Raw genomic sequence first — 19,363 nt, forward strand, 5'->3', positions numbered from 1 at the left:
CTTTCTCTCTCTATTTTCGAAATATAGATTATATAAAAAAATTATTATTATTATTATTATTATTATTATTATTATTATTATTATTATTATTATTATTATGTATATCTATTAGAGATTTATTAGGAAGGAAATCAAATAGGACTTGGTGGCTACAACCATTAAGGCTTGCTTCACAAATAATCCTAGGATATAGGTCAAAAAGAAGTGAACAGGACTTGGTGGCGACCACCATTAAGGCTTGATTCAAGGAAGCCTGTCCAATCTTGGTCAATGATCTTGCTAATATAAGCAGACTTTGACTAAGAGAGAAAATTAGTAGAGAGCGAGGATAGGAACTAATGTTTACATGCAGGTCCAGATACTTGTTTGAAAGTCCTTGCATCATGTGATCGATACTCCCAAGGTAAAGGCTACACTTTTATTTATGCTAAGAAATGAAGTTGGTAGAGGGGAATGTCAGACAAGATTTGCTAAGTTGTTGGTTAGATGAATTTGGTTGCTAAGCTAGGATATGGTGTAATGTGTTTTTGTGATTAGGACTTCTTAGATGTGGATTGCAATATTGCAGAGGTTAAGATTCTAAGTTTTAAATCATGTGAGTCTCTGCTGTTTTAAAACCTCTTTCAGAGAGACTGCCTGTTTGTTTTGTTTGAGGACAAGCAAAAGGGTAAGTCTGGGGGAATTGATAGACCATGGATTTGATCCATTTTCATCCATGGTTTATAGGTGTTCTTACTAATAAGTATTATATTATAGAGTCTATTTATTATATTTATAAGATCATGAGTGATTTGGAGATAAGTGATGATTTTGGAGCATTTTGGAGATATTTGGAGCAAGCACCCGAGATGACCATCGAGCTCGACCATCGGTCGATATTGGAGAGGAATAATCTATCGATGTTCATATCTTGACATCGATCGACAGCGAAGCGCGCAGAAAGCCCATTTGGTCACAGCCAACTTGAAGCCCAAGTCTTCACCAATTTACAAGATTGCCTCTGACGAGTTTTAACCTAATTATATAAGCTTTGCCACCATGTTAGAGGCAAAGTGTGATTTTCTTGTTTTATTATTTTCACAGTAAGGTTTTCTAGAGTTTTGATAGATTGGAGAGAAGATCCAAAGTTATAATTTGTGATTAGAACTCCACTAATATCTATTTACTATTCTAATGAAGTTTTCTTACCTAACTGATGTTATGAATTGCTTAGCCATGTCTGAGTAGTTCTATTGTTAGATTTTAGGGTTTAAATAAATTAGGAGGGATTAGCCCCAACTATAAATTGATGAGTTGTGGTAATTGTCATTATGATTGTTCATTAATGCATGTCTCTAGATTAGCTACCTAGAACCTGCCATAGGATTGATAGATAAAAGCGAGAGCTTCATTCTCATCCTGAAAACATTCTAACTGAGCTAAGTTTCTTGCTATGAGTAAAGCGAGAGCTGATCTAGTGAGCTTAGTAAGCTATCATTCAACCTGCGCATAAAGCTTAACCAGAAGCGCGTCGATCGATATCATTACTGTATAATCGATCGACGGAGCGAAAGGTGTATCGATCGATATCCCTATAGGATCATCGATCGACACTTTCTAATTGATCGACATACGATAGTTGAGATCATTAGATCTAGTTAATAGACAAGTCTAAACATGCGAAAGCTGATGACTTGTTGACTAAGTAGTTGAGCTTTACATTATCATGCATGCAACTCATTAGGCATCTGTAGGATTATAATCCCAAGTTTCCTGAATAAAACTCTAAGTCTAACTATTTCCTTTTTAAGCACCAAAACCACAACCAATCAATTGAACGAACACTTGCTCAATATAAAACTGCAATTTACATTTAAATCTCTAAAACCATCTAGCTTAACAAATCATATTAGATTTTTTAGGTTCTCTAGCTCCCTGTGAATTCAATCCCTAAGTACTACAACTCGACCTCTTATTTGAAAGAGTATAAATCACTCCTTAGGGTAATTTGAGTAGTATCAAGTCACTGGTTCCAATCCTGTTGGTCGGAAATGTTTTAGTCAAGATTTTTTCATTTTGATTTTGATGTTATGTGTTAGAAAACTGAATTATGTAATTGTACCATAAATAGAACGTTATGCAGCTAAATTTCATCTTTTTGGTGTCTTATTTTTTTCAATACTGAATGTGATAAAGTGAACATTAAAAAGTAATATCTAAGAGTTAGCCTATTATCTATATTCAAACACGAAAACAATAGTACAAAATTAATATGTAAAATGTAAATAAAATTCAATTTGGAAGATTGTTGCATGTGCCAATCAGTTTTTAATGTTGTCTTAAGGGTAGTGGAAGTTCTCTGCCATTTTCTGCATGAACTTATCTTTTCATTTTAATTAATATAATCAATCATGCTATCCTAAATATTATTTCTACCATTTTATTTAAGTTGGAGATAGAAACTGTTTTTAATTTGTATTCAACTGGAAAAAAAAATATCTTGCAAAAATATATTAATGTTTGGAAATATGTAGAGTTTGGAGGTTTAGATAATAAATTTTTGGACTATTGATACATTCTTCTGTTGGTAAAATTTGAAAATATCATTTAATTCCAGTCGTCTACTTCTCCCAAAAAAATCAACAATAAAGATTGATAGTGTTATGTAGATTAATCTACAATAGAAGAATTTTTCAGTTAATTATTAAAGTGGATGTGCCGGAGTGTTTATCGGCCATGACTAGAAATCATGTGGGTTTTTCCCGTGCAGGTTCGAAACCTGCCCGTTCACATTTTTGAGAAACGGTTTTTTTTATAGAAACTACCAGTATTTTGTAATTAATTTTCTTATGATAGTTTACTTATTAAAGTTAGGTAAATTAATAAATGTTACAAAACAGTTCGAGATACAAATAATTAACAATCATTTTTATGTTCTTCCTATTATGCTCAAAAAGGATTTAACCAAACAAGCATGTCGTTGTCTAATCTATCTTATTACTATGCCGACTTTAGCTCTGTCGGTAGAGTGGAGGGCTGTATTTTTAGCAGAAATTCCTTTGGTCGCACTATTTTGATTTTATAGTTAATTTTATTTTTTTTTTCTGAGTATATTTTAATAATATTATGCATATGTACATGTCTTATAATGTATATTCCGTAATAAGAGTATATAACAAAATTAGTTTTTTCAGAAAATAGGGTGGATTGATTTAAAAATAATTAGACATTTATTTTAAAAATAAACAATTTTATAAAAAATTAAAATAATTTTTAATCTATGGTTATAATCCGTTTTTTTAGTTAAAGAAAATTTCTCGAACTTTCTTGATTTTGTAATTTTTTTCTCCACGATCAAATTTTTTGAATGAACATAGTATAAGCTACAATGTCTATGTATATATAAAAATTCAAGAAAATAAAAAGCTTCCTTATATAAAAATGATTATCGAGTGTCAGATAAAATCAAAGACTATTGTACCACCAGTTCAAATAGTCCCCACAAGATTTTGTGAATTAGTTTCTTCTAATTGGTTGCTACTGCTACAATGGACTGGGCAATATGTATTATAATATGGCTTTATTTTTTATTTTGTTAAACATAAACTAAATCATTATTTTAATGCACAAACTATATGGACATTATTGTCTATCAATAATCAATATGTAGAATGTACACATGTATGAAATGTTGTATACATCCGACCTTAGCTCAGTTGGTAGAGCGGAGGACTGTAGTAGTTGCAGAATATCCTTGGGTCACTGGTTCGAATCCGGTATGTCGGGAATGTTTTAGTCAAGACTTTTTCATTTTGATTTTGACGTTATGTGTCAGAAAACTGAATTGTGCAATTATACCATAAATTGAACGTTATGCAGCCAAATTTCATCTTTTTGGTGTCTTATTTAATTGTATGTGAATGCTACAATGGACTGGGCAATATGTATTATATTATGGCTTTTTGTTTTCTTTTGTGAAGCATAAACTATATAGCCATTTAAATGAGCAAACGATATGGACATTATTGTCTATCTCTGTATGTAAAATGTACATATGTATGAAATGTTGTATACACCCGACCTTAGCTCAGTTGGTAGAGCGGAGGACTGTAATCGTTGCAGAATATCCTTAGGTCACTGGGTCGAATCCGGTAGGTCGGAAATATTTTAGTCAAAACTTTTCATTTTTATTTTGACATTATGTAAAATGTATTGATTTAACTCAAGTGTATGAACTCAAAAATTATAATAAAACTCTTTCTTATTAGCTTAAGAAAACTCTCTCAAAAACTTAAGCCCTCACACAATAATCGCTAAAACACATTAGCTATGCAACACTCTTTCATATTCTTATATATAAAACAAAGTTCCTAAACTCATTAGGAAACTACTATCCTAAACATATATCACTTATGTAAATTGGTTTCCAAGTTGAGTTTATCCTTATCTCCAACATTCTCCCCTTTAAGCTTAAATTTAACTTCTTCAATCTCTTGAACTCCAATAAAATCTCTCATTCTTCTAAGTTCTTTTGTTAGAATGTCCGTCTCTCGCGCGTTTCCAGGAACATGCTGAACTTCTATTAGTTCATTCTCAACACATTCACGAATAAAATGATAGCTCTTGTGTATGTGTTTGCTTCTTCCATGGAATACAGGATTCTTCGTTAGTGCTATGGCCGATTTGTTTGTCGATATAGATGGTTGTTTTCTTGCTAGTTTGCTCAGTTACCTTTCTAGTAGTTCTTGTAACCATATTGTTTATTTAGCTGCTTCAGTGGCTGCCATAAACTCACTTCACATGACGAGAGAGCTACCGTTTCTTGTTTCTGCAAGCACCATGAGATTGGGCAATGATTTAGGTAGAAAATATGTCCACTTGTGTTCCTCCCATCATCAGCATCAATGTTATGCCCACTGCCGCTGTATCTAACAAGTTTCCTCTGTTCGTTTGCTTTGAATACAATTCCATACGAGAGAGTACCTTTTAGATACCGTAGGACCTGCTTCAATGCTGCGGCATGCAACGTCTTCGATAAGTGCATATATCGGCTCAGTAATCCTATACAAAAGGAAAGGTCAGGTCGCATATGTATCAGGTACCAGAGGCACCAAATTATCCGCCTGTATTCCTTTTCTTCTACGCTCTGTTCGTCCTCTGCTTTAGAAAGTTTGAGACAAAACTCCATCGGCACATGAACACTGTTGCAGTCCTACATCCCAGATTCACTCAATATCTTTCTCGCGTGGCTTTGTTGGTTCAACATTATTCCCTCTTTGCTTTGACGAACCTCAATACCCAAGTAATATGTTAACAACCCTAGATCACTCATCTCGAAGACTGTTGACATCTCTCTTTTGAAATCATCTATCATCGGCGTCTTTGATCCTGTGATAAGAAGGTCGTCAACATAAACTACGACAATCAAGAGACTCTCCTTTGTATGTTTTAGATACAATGAAGGTTCCTTTGAGCACTTCACAAAACCGAGATCTCCAAGAACTTTATTTAGCTTCTCATTCTAAGCTCTCGAAGCTTGTTTTAAGTCATACAAAAACTTCATGTGATGGTGAGTCTATCTCATCATCTTCTTCAGTTATCTCCTCACTAACCACGGTTTCAGTTTCTGCTTCATCAACTTCTTCACTTATGCCCTGATTTCCATAATATCCAAAGGTAAGTTTGAACATTCCTAGACTCTCTTCCGTGTCAGTAGAGTTGCTCCACTTCCCACCTTTGTTTTCATCAAAAACAACATCTCTACTCATGACAATCTTCCTATTCGTTGGATCAAACATTTTGTATCCTTTGGATCCGGGTTCAGTTCCCAAGTGAACAAGAGTTCTCGATCTATCATCTAGTTTTTTTTTGTATTAGGAGTGTCAGCTTTAGCGTATCCAATGCATCCAAAACCTCGCAAGTGCTTGAAATTAGGTTTTCTGACTTTGTAGATTTCATATGGAGTTTGGTATATTAGAACCTTTGTCGCCACTCTATTGATGATGTAGGTAGCATGTCTAATGGCTTCTCCCCATAAATAATTAGGTATCTTCATATGCTTTAGAATGCTCCTAGTCATCTCTAGTAAGGTTCGATTTCGACGTTCTACTACTCCATTCTGCTGTGGCGTAGAGGGAGCTGTTAAATGCCTTTGTATTCCAGATACTTCGCAAAACTTGTTGAGGAATCCGTAGACATAAATTCTCCTCCTCTATCTGTCCTGAAAGTATTGATCGCCTGTCCGATTTCTTGTTCAACCAATGCTTTAAAACGCATGAACTTGTCGAAGGCCTCTCCTTTTTCTTTCAACAAGACCGACCACATGTAGCGTGAATGATCATCTATAAGCACAAAGATATATCGATTTATCGCGGCTGTGGAAGGTGTTATCGGTCCACAAAGGTCTCCATGAATGAGCTCCAGTACCTTTGTAGCACAATATTGAGTTGATTTTGGAAACGCTCGCCTTGCTGTTTACCAAGGAGACATGATTCGCAGGTTTATTTGTCGATTTTGATGTGTGGCATTCCTATGACAAGTTCTTTTCGTATCATCGTCTTCATAGAGTCTGCGCCAATATGGCCAACTCTCGCATGCCATCTTGTTGATTCGTTTTCTTCGAAAAGTTGCAGACACTTTGAATCGACAATGTCCATCATTACTTTGTGAAGTCGTTTTGTGATCTGTTAGCTTTCGTGATCAGGTTCCCGTCTTTATCATGCAGAATCAGGTAAGCTTCTTTCATTGTTACCTCACATCCAGACTTTGTGGCTTGTCCAAGACTGATGATGTTGCTCTTTAGCTCCGGAATAAAGTATATGTTGGCTAAGATCTTTTTGTTTCCGTTTTGACTTACAAACAGAATTGATCATTTACCTTTGATGTCGATTCGAGAATCATCTCCGAAGCATACTTTTCCTGTGATAGTTTCATCAATCTTGTTGAAGTTACTATGGTTCCCTGTCATGTGATTGCTTGCGCCATTGTCGAGATACCATATTCTGTCGCTATCCATACCAGACTCTAACTCTCTAGGTTTCACATTCCTTTCGTTAAGATAGACGACCTCATGCATTAGTAGTCCATTTGCTTCATGCGTCTCATCCTCTTTGTTCTCGCAAGTTTCTTGCAGCTTAAGTAGTCTATCCAGGCAGTCAAGAGCGAGGTTCCCATTCTTGTCAGATCGGAAGAATGTAATCTTAGAAAAGTCGACGTCTTTGTATGACCATCCACGTCCGCGACCTCCTCTGTTATAGAAACGTCCACCTCGACCCCTATTTCTATAGCCTTCGTTGTAATCCCGGTTTAATTGAGGTTGAAATGTATTAGCATACATTAGCGTGCCTTGATTATCTTGCTTTTCTTCCTCTACTTCACATAACCGTTCCTCATAAGCTTTCATACGGCCGAAAATGTCTTCGAAGCTAGTAGTTTTAAGATCCAAGACTTCCTCGAGAGAAGCCACAATATGTATGTACTTCTTACGAGGAAGGCTTTGAAGAAATTTATTAACCAGCTGTGGTTCTTCAATGTTCTCTCCTAATGCAGAAGATTTTGATGTGATTTCTAGTAATCTCCTAACAAAACTATCAATTGAATATGTGTCGTTCATCTTAAGTCGATCAAACTCTGCCATTAGGGTTTGTAGTCTAGCTTCTTTTACTCTGTCGGCACCCATATTCCTTTCTTTTATAACATCCCATACTTTCTTCGCATTATCTATAGCTCCAACTTGTAAGATTAGAGCTTCAGGAATCGACTGAAAGATCAACGCTATGGCCATATCATTCTTATCGGTTTCATCCGATTCTTTCTCTATTATGTCCCAAGCTTTGTGTACTTTCAGTAAGATCTTCATCCTGATTGCCCAAACCGTGTAGTTAGTTTTAGTGAGCTTCGGGCAGCTGATAGAGGAAGCTCCGCCATCTTTTGCCTTCGCCGGCGTCGTGGTTGTCGTGATGTCACCCATGTTTTGCTCTGATACCAAATATTGATTTAACTCAAGTGTCTGAACTCAAAAACTATAAGAAAACTCTTTCTTATTAGCTTAAGAAAACTCTCCAAAACTTAAGCTGTCACACAATAATCTCTAAAACACATAAGCTATGCAACACTCTTGCATATTCTTATATATAAAACAAAGTTTCTAAACTCATTAGGAAACTACTATCCTAAACATATCTCACTTATGATTACTGTAACTTGGTTTCCAAGTTAACTTTAACCTTATCTCAAACAAAATGTAAATAAAATTTCAATTTTGAAGATTGTTGCATGTGCCTATCAGTTTTCAGTGTTCACTTAAGGGTAGTGGAAGCGCTCTTCCATTTTCTTGCATGAATTTATCTGTTCATTTTAATTAATATGATCAATCATTGCCTATCCTAAATATTATTTCTATAATTTTAAGTAAGTTGGACATATAAATTATTTTTTAATTTAAAAAACTCTGTCGACTATTCGCGAAAACTATAGATGGAATTTTCTTTTTAGTCTTCAAAACCATGTAAACATTGGTCCCCTAAAAGGCTCTACGCCAACAATTGACAATATCCCGCGTCTATCTCCTCTTTGGTGAATTCTGCACGTCCCATGGTTATTGTTGAACGAGGTCATTTGATCGCTTTGATATGTTTCTCCTGAGAAAGCTGGGATCTTTTTCTTTTACAAAAAAAAAGCTGGGATCTTTAGTTTCCAAATCTCAAACTTGTATTCCGGTGATCTTTGTCATGAATGGTGTCTTTTACGTTGCAGCAAGTACTCGTTCTACTCTGGTTCCGAACTCGTTTCACGTTAAACCTTTGACAAGATTTCTTTTAGCGAGTTTCAGAGAGAATCAATTTTTTGATTCGTTGCTTGACTCAACAGTCCTCCTCAGTTCGTCGCAACTCGGTATCCTGCCGGATTTGTTTCTGTTTGAAACAAAGCCCTTCTTAGAATATCGTAATCTTGAAGCAGTGGCTGTCCGTAGATTGTAGCTATGGCATCGAGTCGCTTGTTAATTGTCTTTTGGGCTTTCTAGTTACCACCGACGGCAAGGCATTTGAGATAAAAAAAAAAAAAGCACGATGGTGAATTATTTGAAATGCGTTCATTAAAAGATTTGCAATGGATTACAAGGAAAATAGTATTGGAATCGGCTAAAGACAATGAACTCATCAAGAACAATAGAAAACTGTAAACTTTAGTTCTTATGCCGACCTCGTGTGTTGGGAATGTTCTTCTCTCTGCGAGTTCCTCCTTATTTTTAGGAATGACTTGTGACTTCTTTCCTTTTTTCTTAGCCAACTTGGTTTTTATCCTATTAGGGATATATATCCCACGTCGGGAATTCTAAGGAATATTAAGCAATATATAAACGGTTAGGACCACTCTCTAATATGGTATCAGAGCTCAGATCCTAAATACCCTAAACCCCTAATTAATATTAATCTTATCCGACCGGGTATAAAGGTCGTAATTAACTCGCTCGGCCGAGTATAATTGTCTTAATGTTCATTTCTGGCCGATAAGAGTCATCATCTCGAGGAGGGGTATTAGGGATATATATCCCACATCGGAAATTCTAAGGGACATTAAGTAATATATAAAGGATTAGGCCAATCCACTAATCACCAATTGGTTTTAAGTTGGAAGCCCATAATAAACCCGAATCTAACATGGTATCAGAGCCCATATCCTAAATACCCTAAACTCCTAAATTAAATTAAAATTAAAATTAACCCTTCCGACCGGGTATAAAAGTCGTGATTAACCTTTCCAACCGGGTATAAAGGTTGTGTTAAACTCGCTCGACTGAGTATAAATGTCCTAAAGTTTCGAGATTTCTGGCCGATAAGAACCATCATCTCGAGGAGGGGTATTAGGGATATATATCCCACATCGGGAATTCTAAGGGACATTAAGTAATATATAAAGGGTTAAAACCAATCTCTAACGTATCCAAAGGCATATTTTTTTTTTACCACGAACATCCTGCATTAAAAAAAACTGCATATTTTCCTGTTACTGGACCAAGTTCATTTACATGGTGGATCTTGTCAAGGGACATATAGTTAATCTCCAGTTATAACTCTGGCTCTATGTTCTATACCCGGAGTTTTGAATACGAGTGTATCTAATTTTCTATCCTAACATTAACTCTATGCTTTGCCTTGTTCAGAATATTTGCTATAACTTTTTCAAATCATTCATAGATATTATGTAGTTTATAATTGATATTCCACAGGTTCTCTTTTCTCGCTTTTTAAAGATCGTCCTCCGCCTCGATCCGTCGGTTGCTCCACGTCTCATACACAAGCCAGAGAAAGAAAAGTATTAGTGATGAGCTTAACTCACATCCAAAAGCTATTTCAAGAGTGGAGGATTGACCAAACACATATACATTGCCCAACGACCATCATCCCACACGATATGGGACTCTAATAGCCCCTCTCGAGTTCTGGGTGAGAAACTGTCCAAAAACTGTTTATGTGATAAATCATATGCTGGGTTTTTACCATGGGCTATGATACCATATTAGTGATAGGTATAACTCACACCCAAAAACTAACTCAAGAGTGGAGGATTGCTCATACACATATATATTGCCCAAGGATCACATATGTGTCCGATGTGGGACATATTAATAGAAAGCGAGCTTCTGCTTCAGACATACCAACCATAACCTCACATGACGCATGATCTATTGAAACAAGAAAAAAGGGTGAAGCCCTCTCTAACAACAGACGCACGCGCTAGTGGTAGAGAAAAAGCTTTTGGCGGTGCTCACGAAGGGGAAGGAAAGGAGAGAACATTAATTTTAAAATCTTTTTTTTTTTTTTTGGTGTAAAAAAGTAATTTAAAACATTAATTTAAAATCTTCTTTTACTAAACAGAACATAAAATTTCCAAAATCTAAAAGCCAAGTGGTTGTAGATCGAGTTTTAAACCTTTCAGCAATTCTACATTGTAAGGACCTTATTTTGTTAGTTTACAAAAAAAAATGAGATGAAGAACCCAAACTATCAGAGAGACCAGACATTTGGCAGATTTTCTTCTATAAGAAATGAACAGCATCAGCATGAGATATAATTTTATACAAATGGAAGTATAATTGTAGTTTTACTTCCTCAATTAATATGACTGCCTGTCTAGTGTCTAATACTCTTGTTTACTAATCACTAGTGTTTTGTCTGCGCTACGCGCGGAACGGCTGTATATTGTTGTAATTTGGTTTTTTTTTGATGTAGTATATTTTGATTAGTGGATGGTGTTTTGAAATTTTTAGTTATATTTTAGATGATGAATCAATATTTGTATCCATGGTATTGCTAATGGTTTTATGTTTTAAGTAGTGTAGGTAGATAGTAAGAAAGCTGTGAATTGTATAAAATAGTCACGGCATTTGTAGTTTAAATTTTAGGAAGAATCTTATTTTTTGTCATGTATTATTTGTCTTTATTGATGTTATTTGTTTTTATATAATAAAATAATGCTGTGAATGGAAAATATTTATTAATGAGGATAAATTATTAATTATTTTTTTTTGAAAATGAAAAATTAAAGTAGAAAATACTACACAAATAAAATTGGAAATTAAAACATGATATTCCATGTTATTAATCATATTGAGGGTGGAATCATAGATTACTTTCCCTACATATTCGGCAGTTTGTGTTTGTACGAAGCCATTGATCAATGCATGTAAAATGAAAATTATGACCACAAGTAAGAGAGCAAAGTTTGTTTCCATAGTTGTAATTTCCGAAGCATATAGTGCATATATGTAGTCTTACAGTCGCATTTTGGTTGTAGTCCCAAATGGTAAGATTAACTTTGAGATCATTAGTTATGGTATTGTATCCGTTTGGTAGTTTATTCATCACGTATTCAGCAGTCTCTTGAATAAGCAAGGTTGAACCGGGGTGGTGAATGCGATAGTATGTTAGCATGAATTCCATGTACTCAGTTGTTGAGTCTTTTAAATTACTTTGATTGTCAATGATAAACATTAGCTGAAAATCAATGATAGATTGTTATGTGTTGGGCCTCTGGATGTATACTTGTAGTGTTTGCCGTGGATTTGCTCCTATAGATTATGCTTGGTGTGAGAGCTGATAAGAGAGAAGTGGCTTGTTATTCATGGTGTAGTATTTTGTGTGAGGATAAGTTGTTATAGATATGTCTTATAGAAGGTGAGTTTAAGTTTTTTTTCTTTGATTCTTTTATGTTTAGTTTAACGGTCCATTTAATCATGGGCGTTAACATTTTGAGTCAATGGTTTGTGATAAGTTTGATGTTTTGTCTACGTTGAGTTGTTACTTATTTCGAAGACCATGTATAATGATGTGTAGTGTGTATTTGTATGAGAGCTGGATAATATTAATTTTTTTTTTTGTATTTGTATGATTATCATAATGAGGTTTTTCTTAGTATAATAGATGTTCGTTTAGAAATATATTTGTTTGTTTTTGTAGACGGTGGGCCTGTATCAGTTATACCGAAAACTCTTAGTGTAGTTTTTATATACGTAGGTTCTGTTTTGTTTTTTGTGAGATAGAATGATGAGCTTTTTTTATTTAATTTGATAGTGAAAGTAGAAATACAAAATGTATATGGTTGAATATTTTAAATATATAGATGTAGGTTATACCAATGGGGCTTGCGTGTGGATAACGTAAACGGAATTATATTATTACACGAAGGATAATCGGTTTGAGTTACCATTTTTAAAGCTGAAAAATTTATAGATTCCATGCGTTAGTCATAGACCAATAAATAAATAAACATAAAGGGCCAATAAATTATCATAAAACTCAGCTAATCAGTAAGCTAGAAACACCAACGAATATAATGTCCTTTCAACCAATTTAATAATATTTTTACAACTCTAATAATGATTTAGCCACTAATATAGTGAGATATTATCACTTAAAGCAGCATTTGATATTAACACAAACCAAACACAAACGGCTGCTTTGTGTCAATTTATTTGCTCACCTTTGCGTTAACGACACAAATCACTCTATTTTTGTACTTTCAGGGAGGTTTCAAAAGACCTAACCACTGTTGATCTACATAACATGAAAAAAATCAACTTCAGACAACATATTTGGTTGGTAAATGAATTTATAAAGAGAGATCTTGTCTTCTATTTTTTTTTACCTTCTGTAACTCACATCTTCACAAGAGGCTCCTGAAGAAGAAACCCAATCCATATCAAAGCTGCACACGTACACTGGTCACCACCACGCCTTTTTTTTTTTTTTTTTTTTTTTTTTTTTTTTTTTTTTTTTTTTTTTTTTTGATCAAGGTCACCACCACGCCTATCATCATTAAAACAGAAGCAAATCGTTTTCAAGTATCTCGTCTAAACCTATATCCTCCAATGTCGCTGGTGGAGCACTGCAAACACACAAACACAAATTCATTCTCCATAATTTAGTTGACAACAACCTAATGTAGAACATTTATTTGACAGTTATTTTACCTGAAACTACCAGCAATCATGGCAGTTGTTTTAGAAGTTGAGATGATCCCAGGTGCTGAATCTGAAAGACCTTTAACTTCTTCATCCTTCTCACCTAAACCATGTCTACCAGCTACTGTACTACTGCCCTCACTAAGGATGCTACTTTCTGATAGAGATCGTTTCATCGTAGACCTAAACGCATGGGGAAAAAATGTAATGTAAGTAACATAACATGTTTCAAACTACTCTACAAAAGTAAAGTACCTTGAGATCTCAGGTACAGAACTGGCAAGACTTCTTGCTGCATTGTAATGCTGATCAGAACCCATTTCCCATAGAGCTGGATTATCTAGTTGTGGCTGAAAGTATCCCAAGAACATGTAGTAAGTGACATGTCAGATACATTTTTCATACCAGATGGCTTAGAGAGAGAAAAGATTAAGCCAGCCTACAAGTTAATCGCATCTTGCTTTTCAGCATCCATATAAGCGTTACTGTAGTAACGTTGCAATGTTCTGAATAACTCTTGCGACTGAGTAGCCGCTTTCCACTGACCACGCCTTTCACAAAATATCTATCCACAGAAAAAAAAAAGATCATTGCAAGGTTTAATAAGGCAACAAAGTAATGGCCAGAGACGCTAAGAAAGGGACCTTGTTATGTGCTGCGGATCCTCCATACTGAAGCGCATGAGTATCGCCCATTGTCTCATATACTCCCATCAAATCTTCAGCCAGAGGATTATCTAGATCAATAGTAGTAGACTCTGTCAATCCCAAAGCATGAAATTGACGCCCAATTGCTACCAAACCGTAAGCGTACTGAGCAACATTGGTGCGGTCTAAACAGTCTATGCAGTTAGTCCTCAAGACTCCTGTCTGAAGCATGGTGGCTTCCTTTTGCCGATCCTTTCTGTCATTACCATTCTCCACCGCTGAGTCTGATGCAATCTCATCTTTAGTGGGATAACATAATAGAGTCAAGCATCAAGTCAAAATCTAGTGATTTTTTTCAATTAAAAAAATGGTAATGAACATTGACCACATACTTCATCACGAACAGCTGAAGCTTCCCGCTGATACCAATTATTTCTCGAACAAACCAACGGTACATCACCATAGTATCTGAACAAAAAAAAACATTAAATTTTAATGAATCAAACACAACATCATAGTTAGTATCTTTTTCTTTCACCTGTTATCTCTGTCTTTATAGGGATAATCAAGTGGAGGTTTCAACGATGCCTTAGGTGGCATCCAAACCGGAGATGCATTCGGAGCTATAGATCTACCGAACACTGATGATGATGACCTTCCTGTCGACGAAGAACGCAAGCGTTTTGCTCCATGAGGTATCTGCTTATCTAAATTCAAATCAACGAAAATGAATCCAAATCTCAAACTCATAATCATCAAAACGAAGCACACAGATCATACAGGTTTCTATCTTTCAAGCGGAATTGGACTTACAATATAACACACAGTGTTTAGAGAGATAGTTATATGCTCAGATAAAAAAGAAAATAAGGGATAATTGGCATACCTATCGTCGATGAGGAGCATCTCAAAGCAAATAAAGGTTCCACCTTTGCAATGTTTTTGGCTTCCCAGAAGTGGATCAAGCGAAATCAGAGCTCTGATTTGGCTTGACCTGATGAGACGTTGTTGAAGTAAAAGGCGACGGGAGATATACCGGTGGAGAGCTGACTTTTTCCGGCCGATTCCACACCACCAGTCTTAGCCAACCCGGGTTTCGTCGGCTATGGTGTTCAGTGGTTGGTCATCACCAACGTATGAATCTCTATATTCCCTCGTCGAAAATATAAAGGCCATAAGTGTAAACATGTTGGCACGACACAATAAGCACGCAAACCTGTTAGTCGATGAGGAGGTGCTCTAACCCAATAAAGCTCCCACCTTTCGCAACCTATCTAGCCTCCTTCCGCCGCCGTGTTTCCCTCCATGCCGATCCTCATCACGAACCGTGGAGAAGCGTCCATGAGGAACAATAATAACTATAATAATTTCGAAGGGAGTGCGACGAACAAGAGAAGCCGTGAAGAGGAGCATGAGAGCAGATCTGGAAGTGATAACGTCGAAGGTATCTCCGGCGAAGATCAAGACGCCGACGATAATAAACCTCCTCGGAAAAAAAGTTACCACCGACACACTCCTCAACTAATCCAAGAACTCGAACCGTACTCCCCTCTCTCTCTCTCCGATCGAAACACATGCCCTTTCGTTCGATCTAGATTGATTAATGTCTTAGTGGCCATTCAGATTCAACACTTGGGCTAAAAAAAACGCAAGCCCAACATTACCAGAGCCATGCTCAAAAAAGAATCTTCTGATTGGCTGATTTTTTAATCCTATATGGATAGTCTGGCTACTCCTCGTATATCCTTTTAATATAGTATAGATTCAGTACAGTTTTTCCCACGTTATATTTTTTTGACCATGTAAATGCAATAAACTTGACAGTTACTTCTGGGGTTAACTATAAAACATGATCGTCATCCACACTTGTGGACCTTACATATTCATGTGGCTTCTCTTATACCCTCTTCAATTATCATTACGTGCAGCATGTGATTGTACTTTATGTATATGTAAATGATGTTCTGTGTAATGAAATTGTAATGTAAGGCAAGACATCTCCCTCACCACCAAAAATTAAAGAAGAAGAAAAAATCACTAAAACTTTCATTACCTACCACTTGATACGTCCATCTCCTCTTCTTCTCTTCTTACCTTCCACCAGATCTCAGAGCCCACATTTCAAAGTTTCTTCCTTTGCTTCATATTAAACCCCAACTTACCTCTATATATTTTTTATTAGACCTTTCTATATTCATCTCTTTGCTGAGCCAGAGTGTTTATTTGGATTTGTTTTTTACTATTACTGTAGTTGTTGGTTACATGACAGCTCCTTACAAGCTTAGATCCCAAAATCATTTCTTCTACACTGACACTTGCCTTAAGAGGGGGGCCAAAGAAAGGTCTTGTCTCTTTGTCTGAGCTGTTCATTTTCCTGATTTCTTTGCATCTGGGATTTTGCCTCTTTAGTTTTCTTGAAACTTCTGTAAGTAACTCTGTCTTATATCAAATTTGGGTTGTCCTTGATCCAGAATCTGGAATTGTTTCTTCTCAAGATTGGTTAATGAGTGTGTGAAGTCTCAAGTCTTCAAAGATCTGAAAATTACAGAGGTAATTAATTATATCATTAAATTCTCATCTTCATTTGTACTTACTCTGTTCTGTAATGTCTGATTATAAATAGTAAAGACATATCATTATTGCTTGTGTTTGTGTTCGTTATATGTCCTTGATTCTAGCTCTTCTGTTGTCCATTTGTGTTTTTTTCTGGGAAAATTTTGTCTTCCTGTAATTAAATTTCTGTATGGATAAAAAAAACTTGGAGAATCTCTTTTTAATCTCATAGCAATTTCATGGACCAAGAGAACTCTTCTTAGTTTCACAATTCTGATTTTCTGGTTCATGTTAAATTTTAGGGACAAAATGGGCAGTGGCCTGAAGAGCCAGCTGTCTAGAGATAGCCATATCTTTGGACTAAAGGTTTGGGAAGTAATTGGAATAGCTGTTGCATTACTCATCATAGCCATCCTTTCTGTTCTTTCGTTTTGTCTTACTTCGAATAAGAAATCAAGAAGATCCAAAACCGGTCTTCCGGTTATCCAAATCCCTCAAGTCTCCAAGGAGATCAAAGAAGTGAGAGTTGAGCATGTCTCAGCAAATAACTTTTCTCCTCGTGAAGGCATTCTTCTCACAATTCAGGACAGGAACAACAAAGACTCAGACAAAGTAATGGTTCATTTAGATATGGGGAAGAAGAGAAAGAACGGTGGAGGTAGTTGTAGCCGGTCAGGCTCGTTTCACCATTTAGAGATCACAGATAAACAATCTGAGTCAGGTGAAGAACTTTCTTTAAACCAGCCTTCATCATCATCATCATTGTATAACATTGCAACTCCATCTCCATTGGCTGGTTTGCCTGAGTCTCATCTTGGTTGGGGCCACTGGTTTACCCTGAGAGATCTTGAAATAGCAACTAATAGATTCTCAAAGGAGAATGTTATCGGTGAAGGCGGTTACGGGGTTGTTTACAGAGGAGACTTGATCAATGGAACTCCTGTTGCAGTTAAAAAGATTCTTAATCAGTTGTAAGTGTTCTCGTTACACTAATTTGAATTTATTTTACCTTGTCTTGCTTTGTTACTATGTTGAGTTTGACTTTGTAGGGGGCAAGCAGAGAAAGAGTTCAGAGTTGAGGTTGATGCTATTGGTCATGTGCGTCACAAGAACTTGGTCCGTCTTCTTGGTTACTGCATTGAAGGCACTCACAGGTATAGACATTGAAACTTTGTCTTAGTTAGAGAGAAAAATAAACTAATCAATGGAAACTGCTATTAGGATATTGGTTTACGAGTACGTGAACAATGGAAACTTAGAACAGTGGCTTCACGGAGCAATGAGACAGCATGGATATCTAACGTGGGAAGCTAGGATGAAGGTTCTCATTGGTACATCGAAAGCGTAAGCAAGATGATTCATTTGTTAATCCCAAACCCATCTCATTTCTTAAACCAATCATCCTCTGTATCACTTTGTGTAGTCTTGCTTATCTGCATGAAGCAATTGAGCCAAAGGTAGTTCACAGAGACATCAAGTCAAGTAACATACTGATCAATGACGAATTCAATGCAAAGGTTTCAGATTTTGGGCTTGCTAAGTTGCTTGGCGCTGGGAAAAGCCATGTGACAACTCGAGTAATGGGAACATTTGGGTGAGAAAGCCTATAAAACTGAAAGCAATGTTAGGAGGGCCGATCCTGGGGATAAGTCAGTGAAGCATTGGTCTATAGCCCCCAAAAAATTTTAATTTTGAAAAAAATTAGTTTCTAAATTTGTAAAAAAAAAAAAAAATTATTGAAGTTTTCTTACTAAATCGTCTATAGCCCCCAAAATTTCAGGCCGGCTCTGAATGTTAGACTTTGCTATGAAAGCTTGATGCTCAAGCCATCTGTTTTGTTAACGTGTTTGCAGGTATGTTGCTCCAGAATATGCAAATACAGGGTTGCTAAATGAAAAGAGTGACGTCTATAGCTTTGGTGTTTTGCTCTTAGAAGCAATCACAGGAAGAGACCCTGTGGATTATGGACGTCCTGCTCATGAGGTAAATAAACTATTACCATTCGGTTTTGAGTAGGAAGTCCATAAAACTTAACAATGATCATTTAGTTGATGACTTTCATATCAAATCAATGCAGGTGAACCTAGTGGAATGGTTGAAGATGATGGTCGGAACGAGAAGATCAGAAGAAGTAGTGGATCCAAACATAGATGTAAGACCACCAACAAGATCATTGAAACGAGCCCTTTTGACGGCTCTGAGATGCGTAGGTCAAGATTCCGAGAAACGGCCAAAAATGAGCCAGGTTGTGCGGATGCTTGAGTCCGAAGAATACCCCATTCCTAGAGAGGTTAGTCTTCTAACAAGTGACTGATACAAACATGGAACATAACAAGTGATGGTAACTTTGAATATGTTCCTTTCAGGAACGAAGGCGTCCAAGAACACGAGAGGGGAGCATGGACTCAGACATTGACATGAGTACACCAGTTTCAAGATCACAGAGCAAGAGACGATAATCGTCCGACTAATCTGTCAATATTGAGATGCTTTTAAAGTGCCTTCTGCGCAAGGTTTCAAGATAAGGTGGAGTGAACCAGAATATGTAATGATTGTTAAGATCTCCGCTATTCTTTAAACTTGTTCTTTTGCATTTTTTCTATTTTGTGGTTTTCGAGTTTGTGATAAGTAGACCCTAGAGGATTGCTTGTACATGGAATTGAATTTGTATTTATATCTCCTTACATTAAATAATAATGGATTGGTGTGTACAGTGTTATTA

General features: G+C 36.1%; 3 protein-coding genes across 8 annotated transcripts; 1 reads left to right on the forward strand and 2 right to left on the reverse strand.

Annotated features, from left to right (window-relative positions):
- Nucleotides 1-6,120: 6,120 nt before the first annotated feature.
- Nucleotides 6,121-7,948, reverse strand: LOC106362100. Its single transcript, XM_048767715.1, has 2 exons — nucleotides 6,856-7,948; nucleotides 6,121-6,320 (listed from the first exon to the last, which is right to left on the reverse strand). The coding sequence occupies exons 1-2, from the start codon at nucleotides 7,946-7,948 to the stop codon at nucleotides 6,121-6,123; spliced, it is 1,293 nt and encodes a 430-aa protein (XP_048623672.1).
- A 4,847-nt stretch (nucleotides 7,949-12,795) lies between these two features.
- Nucleotides 12,796-15,752, reverse strand: LOC106449091 (phosphoinositide phosphatase SAC2-like). 6 transcript variants are annotated; one of them, XR_007328337.1, is made up of 10 exons: nucleotides 14,975-15,752; nucleotides 14,627-14,795; nucleotides 14,481-14,556; nucleotides 14,086-14,372; nucleotides 13,885-14,006; nucleotides 13,697-13,810; nucleotides 13,451-13,624; nucleotides 13,287-13,365; nucleotides 13,126-13,214; nucleotides 12,796-13,034 (listed from the first exon to the last, which is right to left on the reverse strand). XR_007328337.1 is itself a non-coding variant. In XM_048767471.1 (8 exons), exons 4-8 carry the CDS (start codon nucleotides 14,317-14,319, stop codon nucleotides 13,296-13,298), a joined length of 714 nt encoding a protein of 237 aa, XP_048623428.1. In that variant the 5' UTR covers nucleotides 14,320-14,387; nucleotides 14,481-14,556; nucleotides 14,627-14,795; nucleotides 14,975-15,742; the 3' UTR covers nucleotides 13,138-13,295. The 6 variants fall into 6 exon arrangements, 2 of the variants coding, with proteins under 2 accessions (XP_048623428.1, XP_048623429.1); XR_007328338.1 differs by having other exon boundaries at nucleotides 14,086-14,387; nucleotides 14,627-14,787; nucleotides 14,975-15,743; XR_007328336.1 differs by having other exon boundaries at nucleotides 14,086-14,387; nucleotides 14,975-15,743.
- A 265-nt stretch (nucleotides 15,753-16,017) lies between these two features.
- On the forward strand, nucleotides 16,018-19,360 carry LOC106449080 (probable receptor-like protein kinase At5g18500). Its single transcript, XM_013890891.3, has 9 exons — nucleotides 16,018-16,430; nucleotides 16,560-16,638; nucleotides 16,944-17,612; nucleotides 17,691-17,795; nucleotides 17,863-17,985; nucleotides 18,065-18,235; nucleotides 18,495-18,624; nucleotides 18,719-18,931; nucleotides 19,008-19,360. The coding sequence occupies exons 3-9, from the start codon at nucleotides 16,951-16,953 to the stop codon at nucleotides 19,098-19,100; spliced, it is 1,497 nt and encodes a 498-aa protein (XP_013746345.1). The 5' UTR covers nucleotides 16,018-16,430; nucleotides 16,560-16,638; nucleotides 16,944-16,950; the 3' UTR covers nucleotides 19,101-19,360.
- Nucleotides 19,361-19,363: the final 3 nt, after the last annotated feature.

Source organism: Brassica napus, chromosome C9, assembly GCF_020379485.1.
Source record: "Brassica napus cultivar Da-Ae chromosome C9, Da-Ae, whole genome shotgun sequence".
In the NCBI taxonomy this organism is placed as follows: Eukaryota; Viridiplantae; Streptophyta; class Magnoliopsida; order Brassicales; family Brassicaceae; genus Brassica; species Brassica napus.

What these genes read in the sequence shown, in the direction of transcription:
- LOC106362100 (XM_048767715.1), bottom strand. Translation starts at nt 7,948, where the DNA reads ATGGGTGACATCACGACAACCACGACGCCGGCGAAGGCAAAAGATGGC. An exon ending in TTCTCGAATCGACATCAAAG is followed by an intron (nt 6,321 to 6,855) that starts GTAAATGATCAA and finishes TTGTGCTTATAG; the next exon opens with ATGATCATTCACGCTACATG.
- LOC106449091 (XM_048767471.1), bottom strand. Translation starts at nt 14,319, where the DNA reads ATGCTTCAGACAGGAGTCTTGAGGACTAACTGCATAGACTGTTTAGAC. An exon ending in TCTGTACCTGAGATCTCAAG is followed by an intron (nt 13,625 to 13,696) that starts GTACTTTACTTT and finishes CCATGCGTTTAG; the next exon opens with GTCTACGATGAAACGATCTC. An exon ending in ATGATTGCTGGTAGTTTCAG is followed by an intron (nt 13,366 to 13,450) that starts GTAAAATAACTG and finishes GTGTGTTTGCAG; the next exon opens with TGCTCCACCAGCGACATTGG.
- LOC106449080 (XM_013890891.3), top strand. Translation starts at nt 16,951, where the DNA reads ATGGGCAGTGGCCTGAAGAGCCAGCTGTCTAGAGATAGCCATATCTTT. An exon ending in ATGGACGTCCTGCTCATGAG is followed by an intron (nt 18,625 to 18,718) that starts GTAAATAAACTA and finishes AAATCAATGCAG; the next exon opens with GTGAACCTAGTGGAATGGTT. An exon ending in AATACCCCATTCCTAGAGAG is followed by an intron (nt 18,932 to 19,007) that starts GTTAGTCTTCTA and finishes TGTTCCTTTCAG; the next exon opens with GAACGAAGGCGTCCAAGAAC.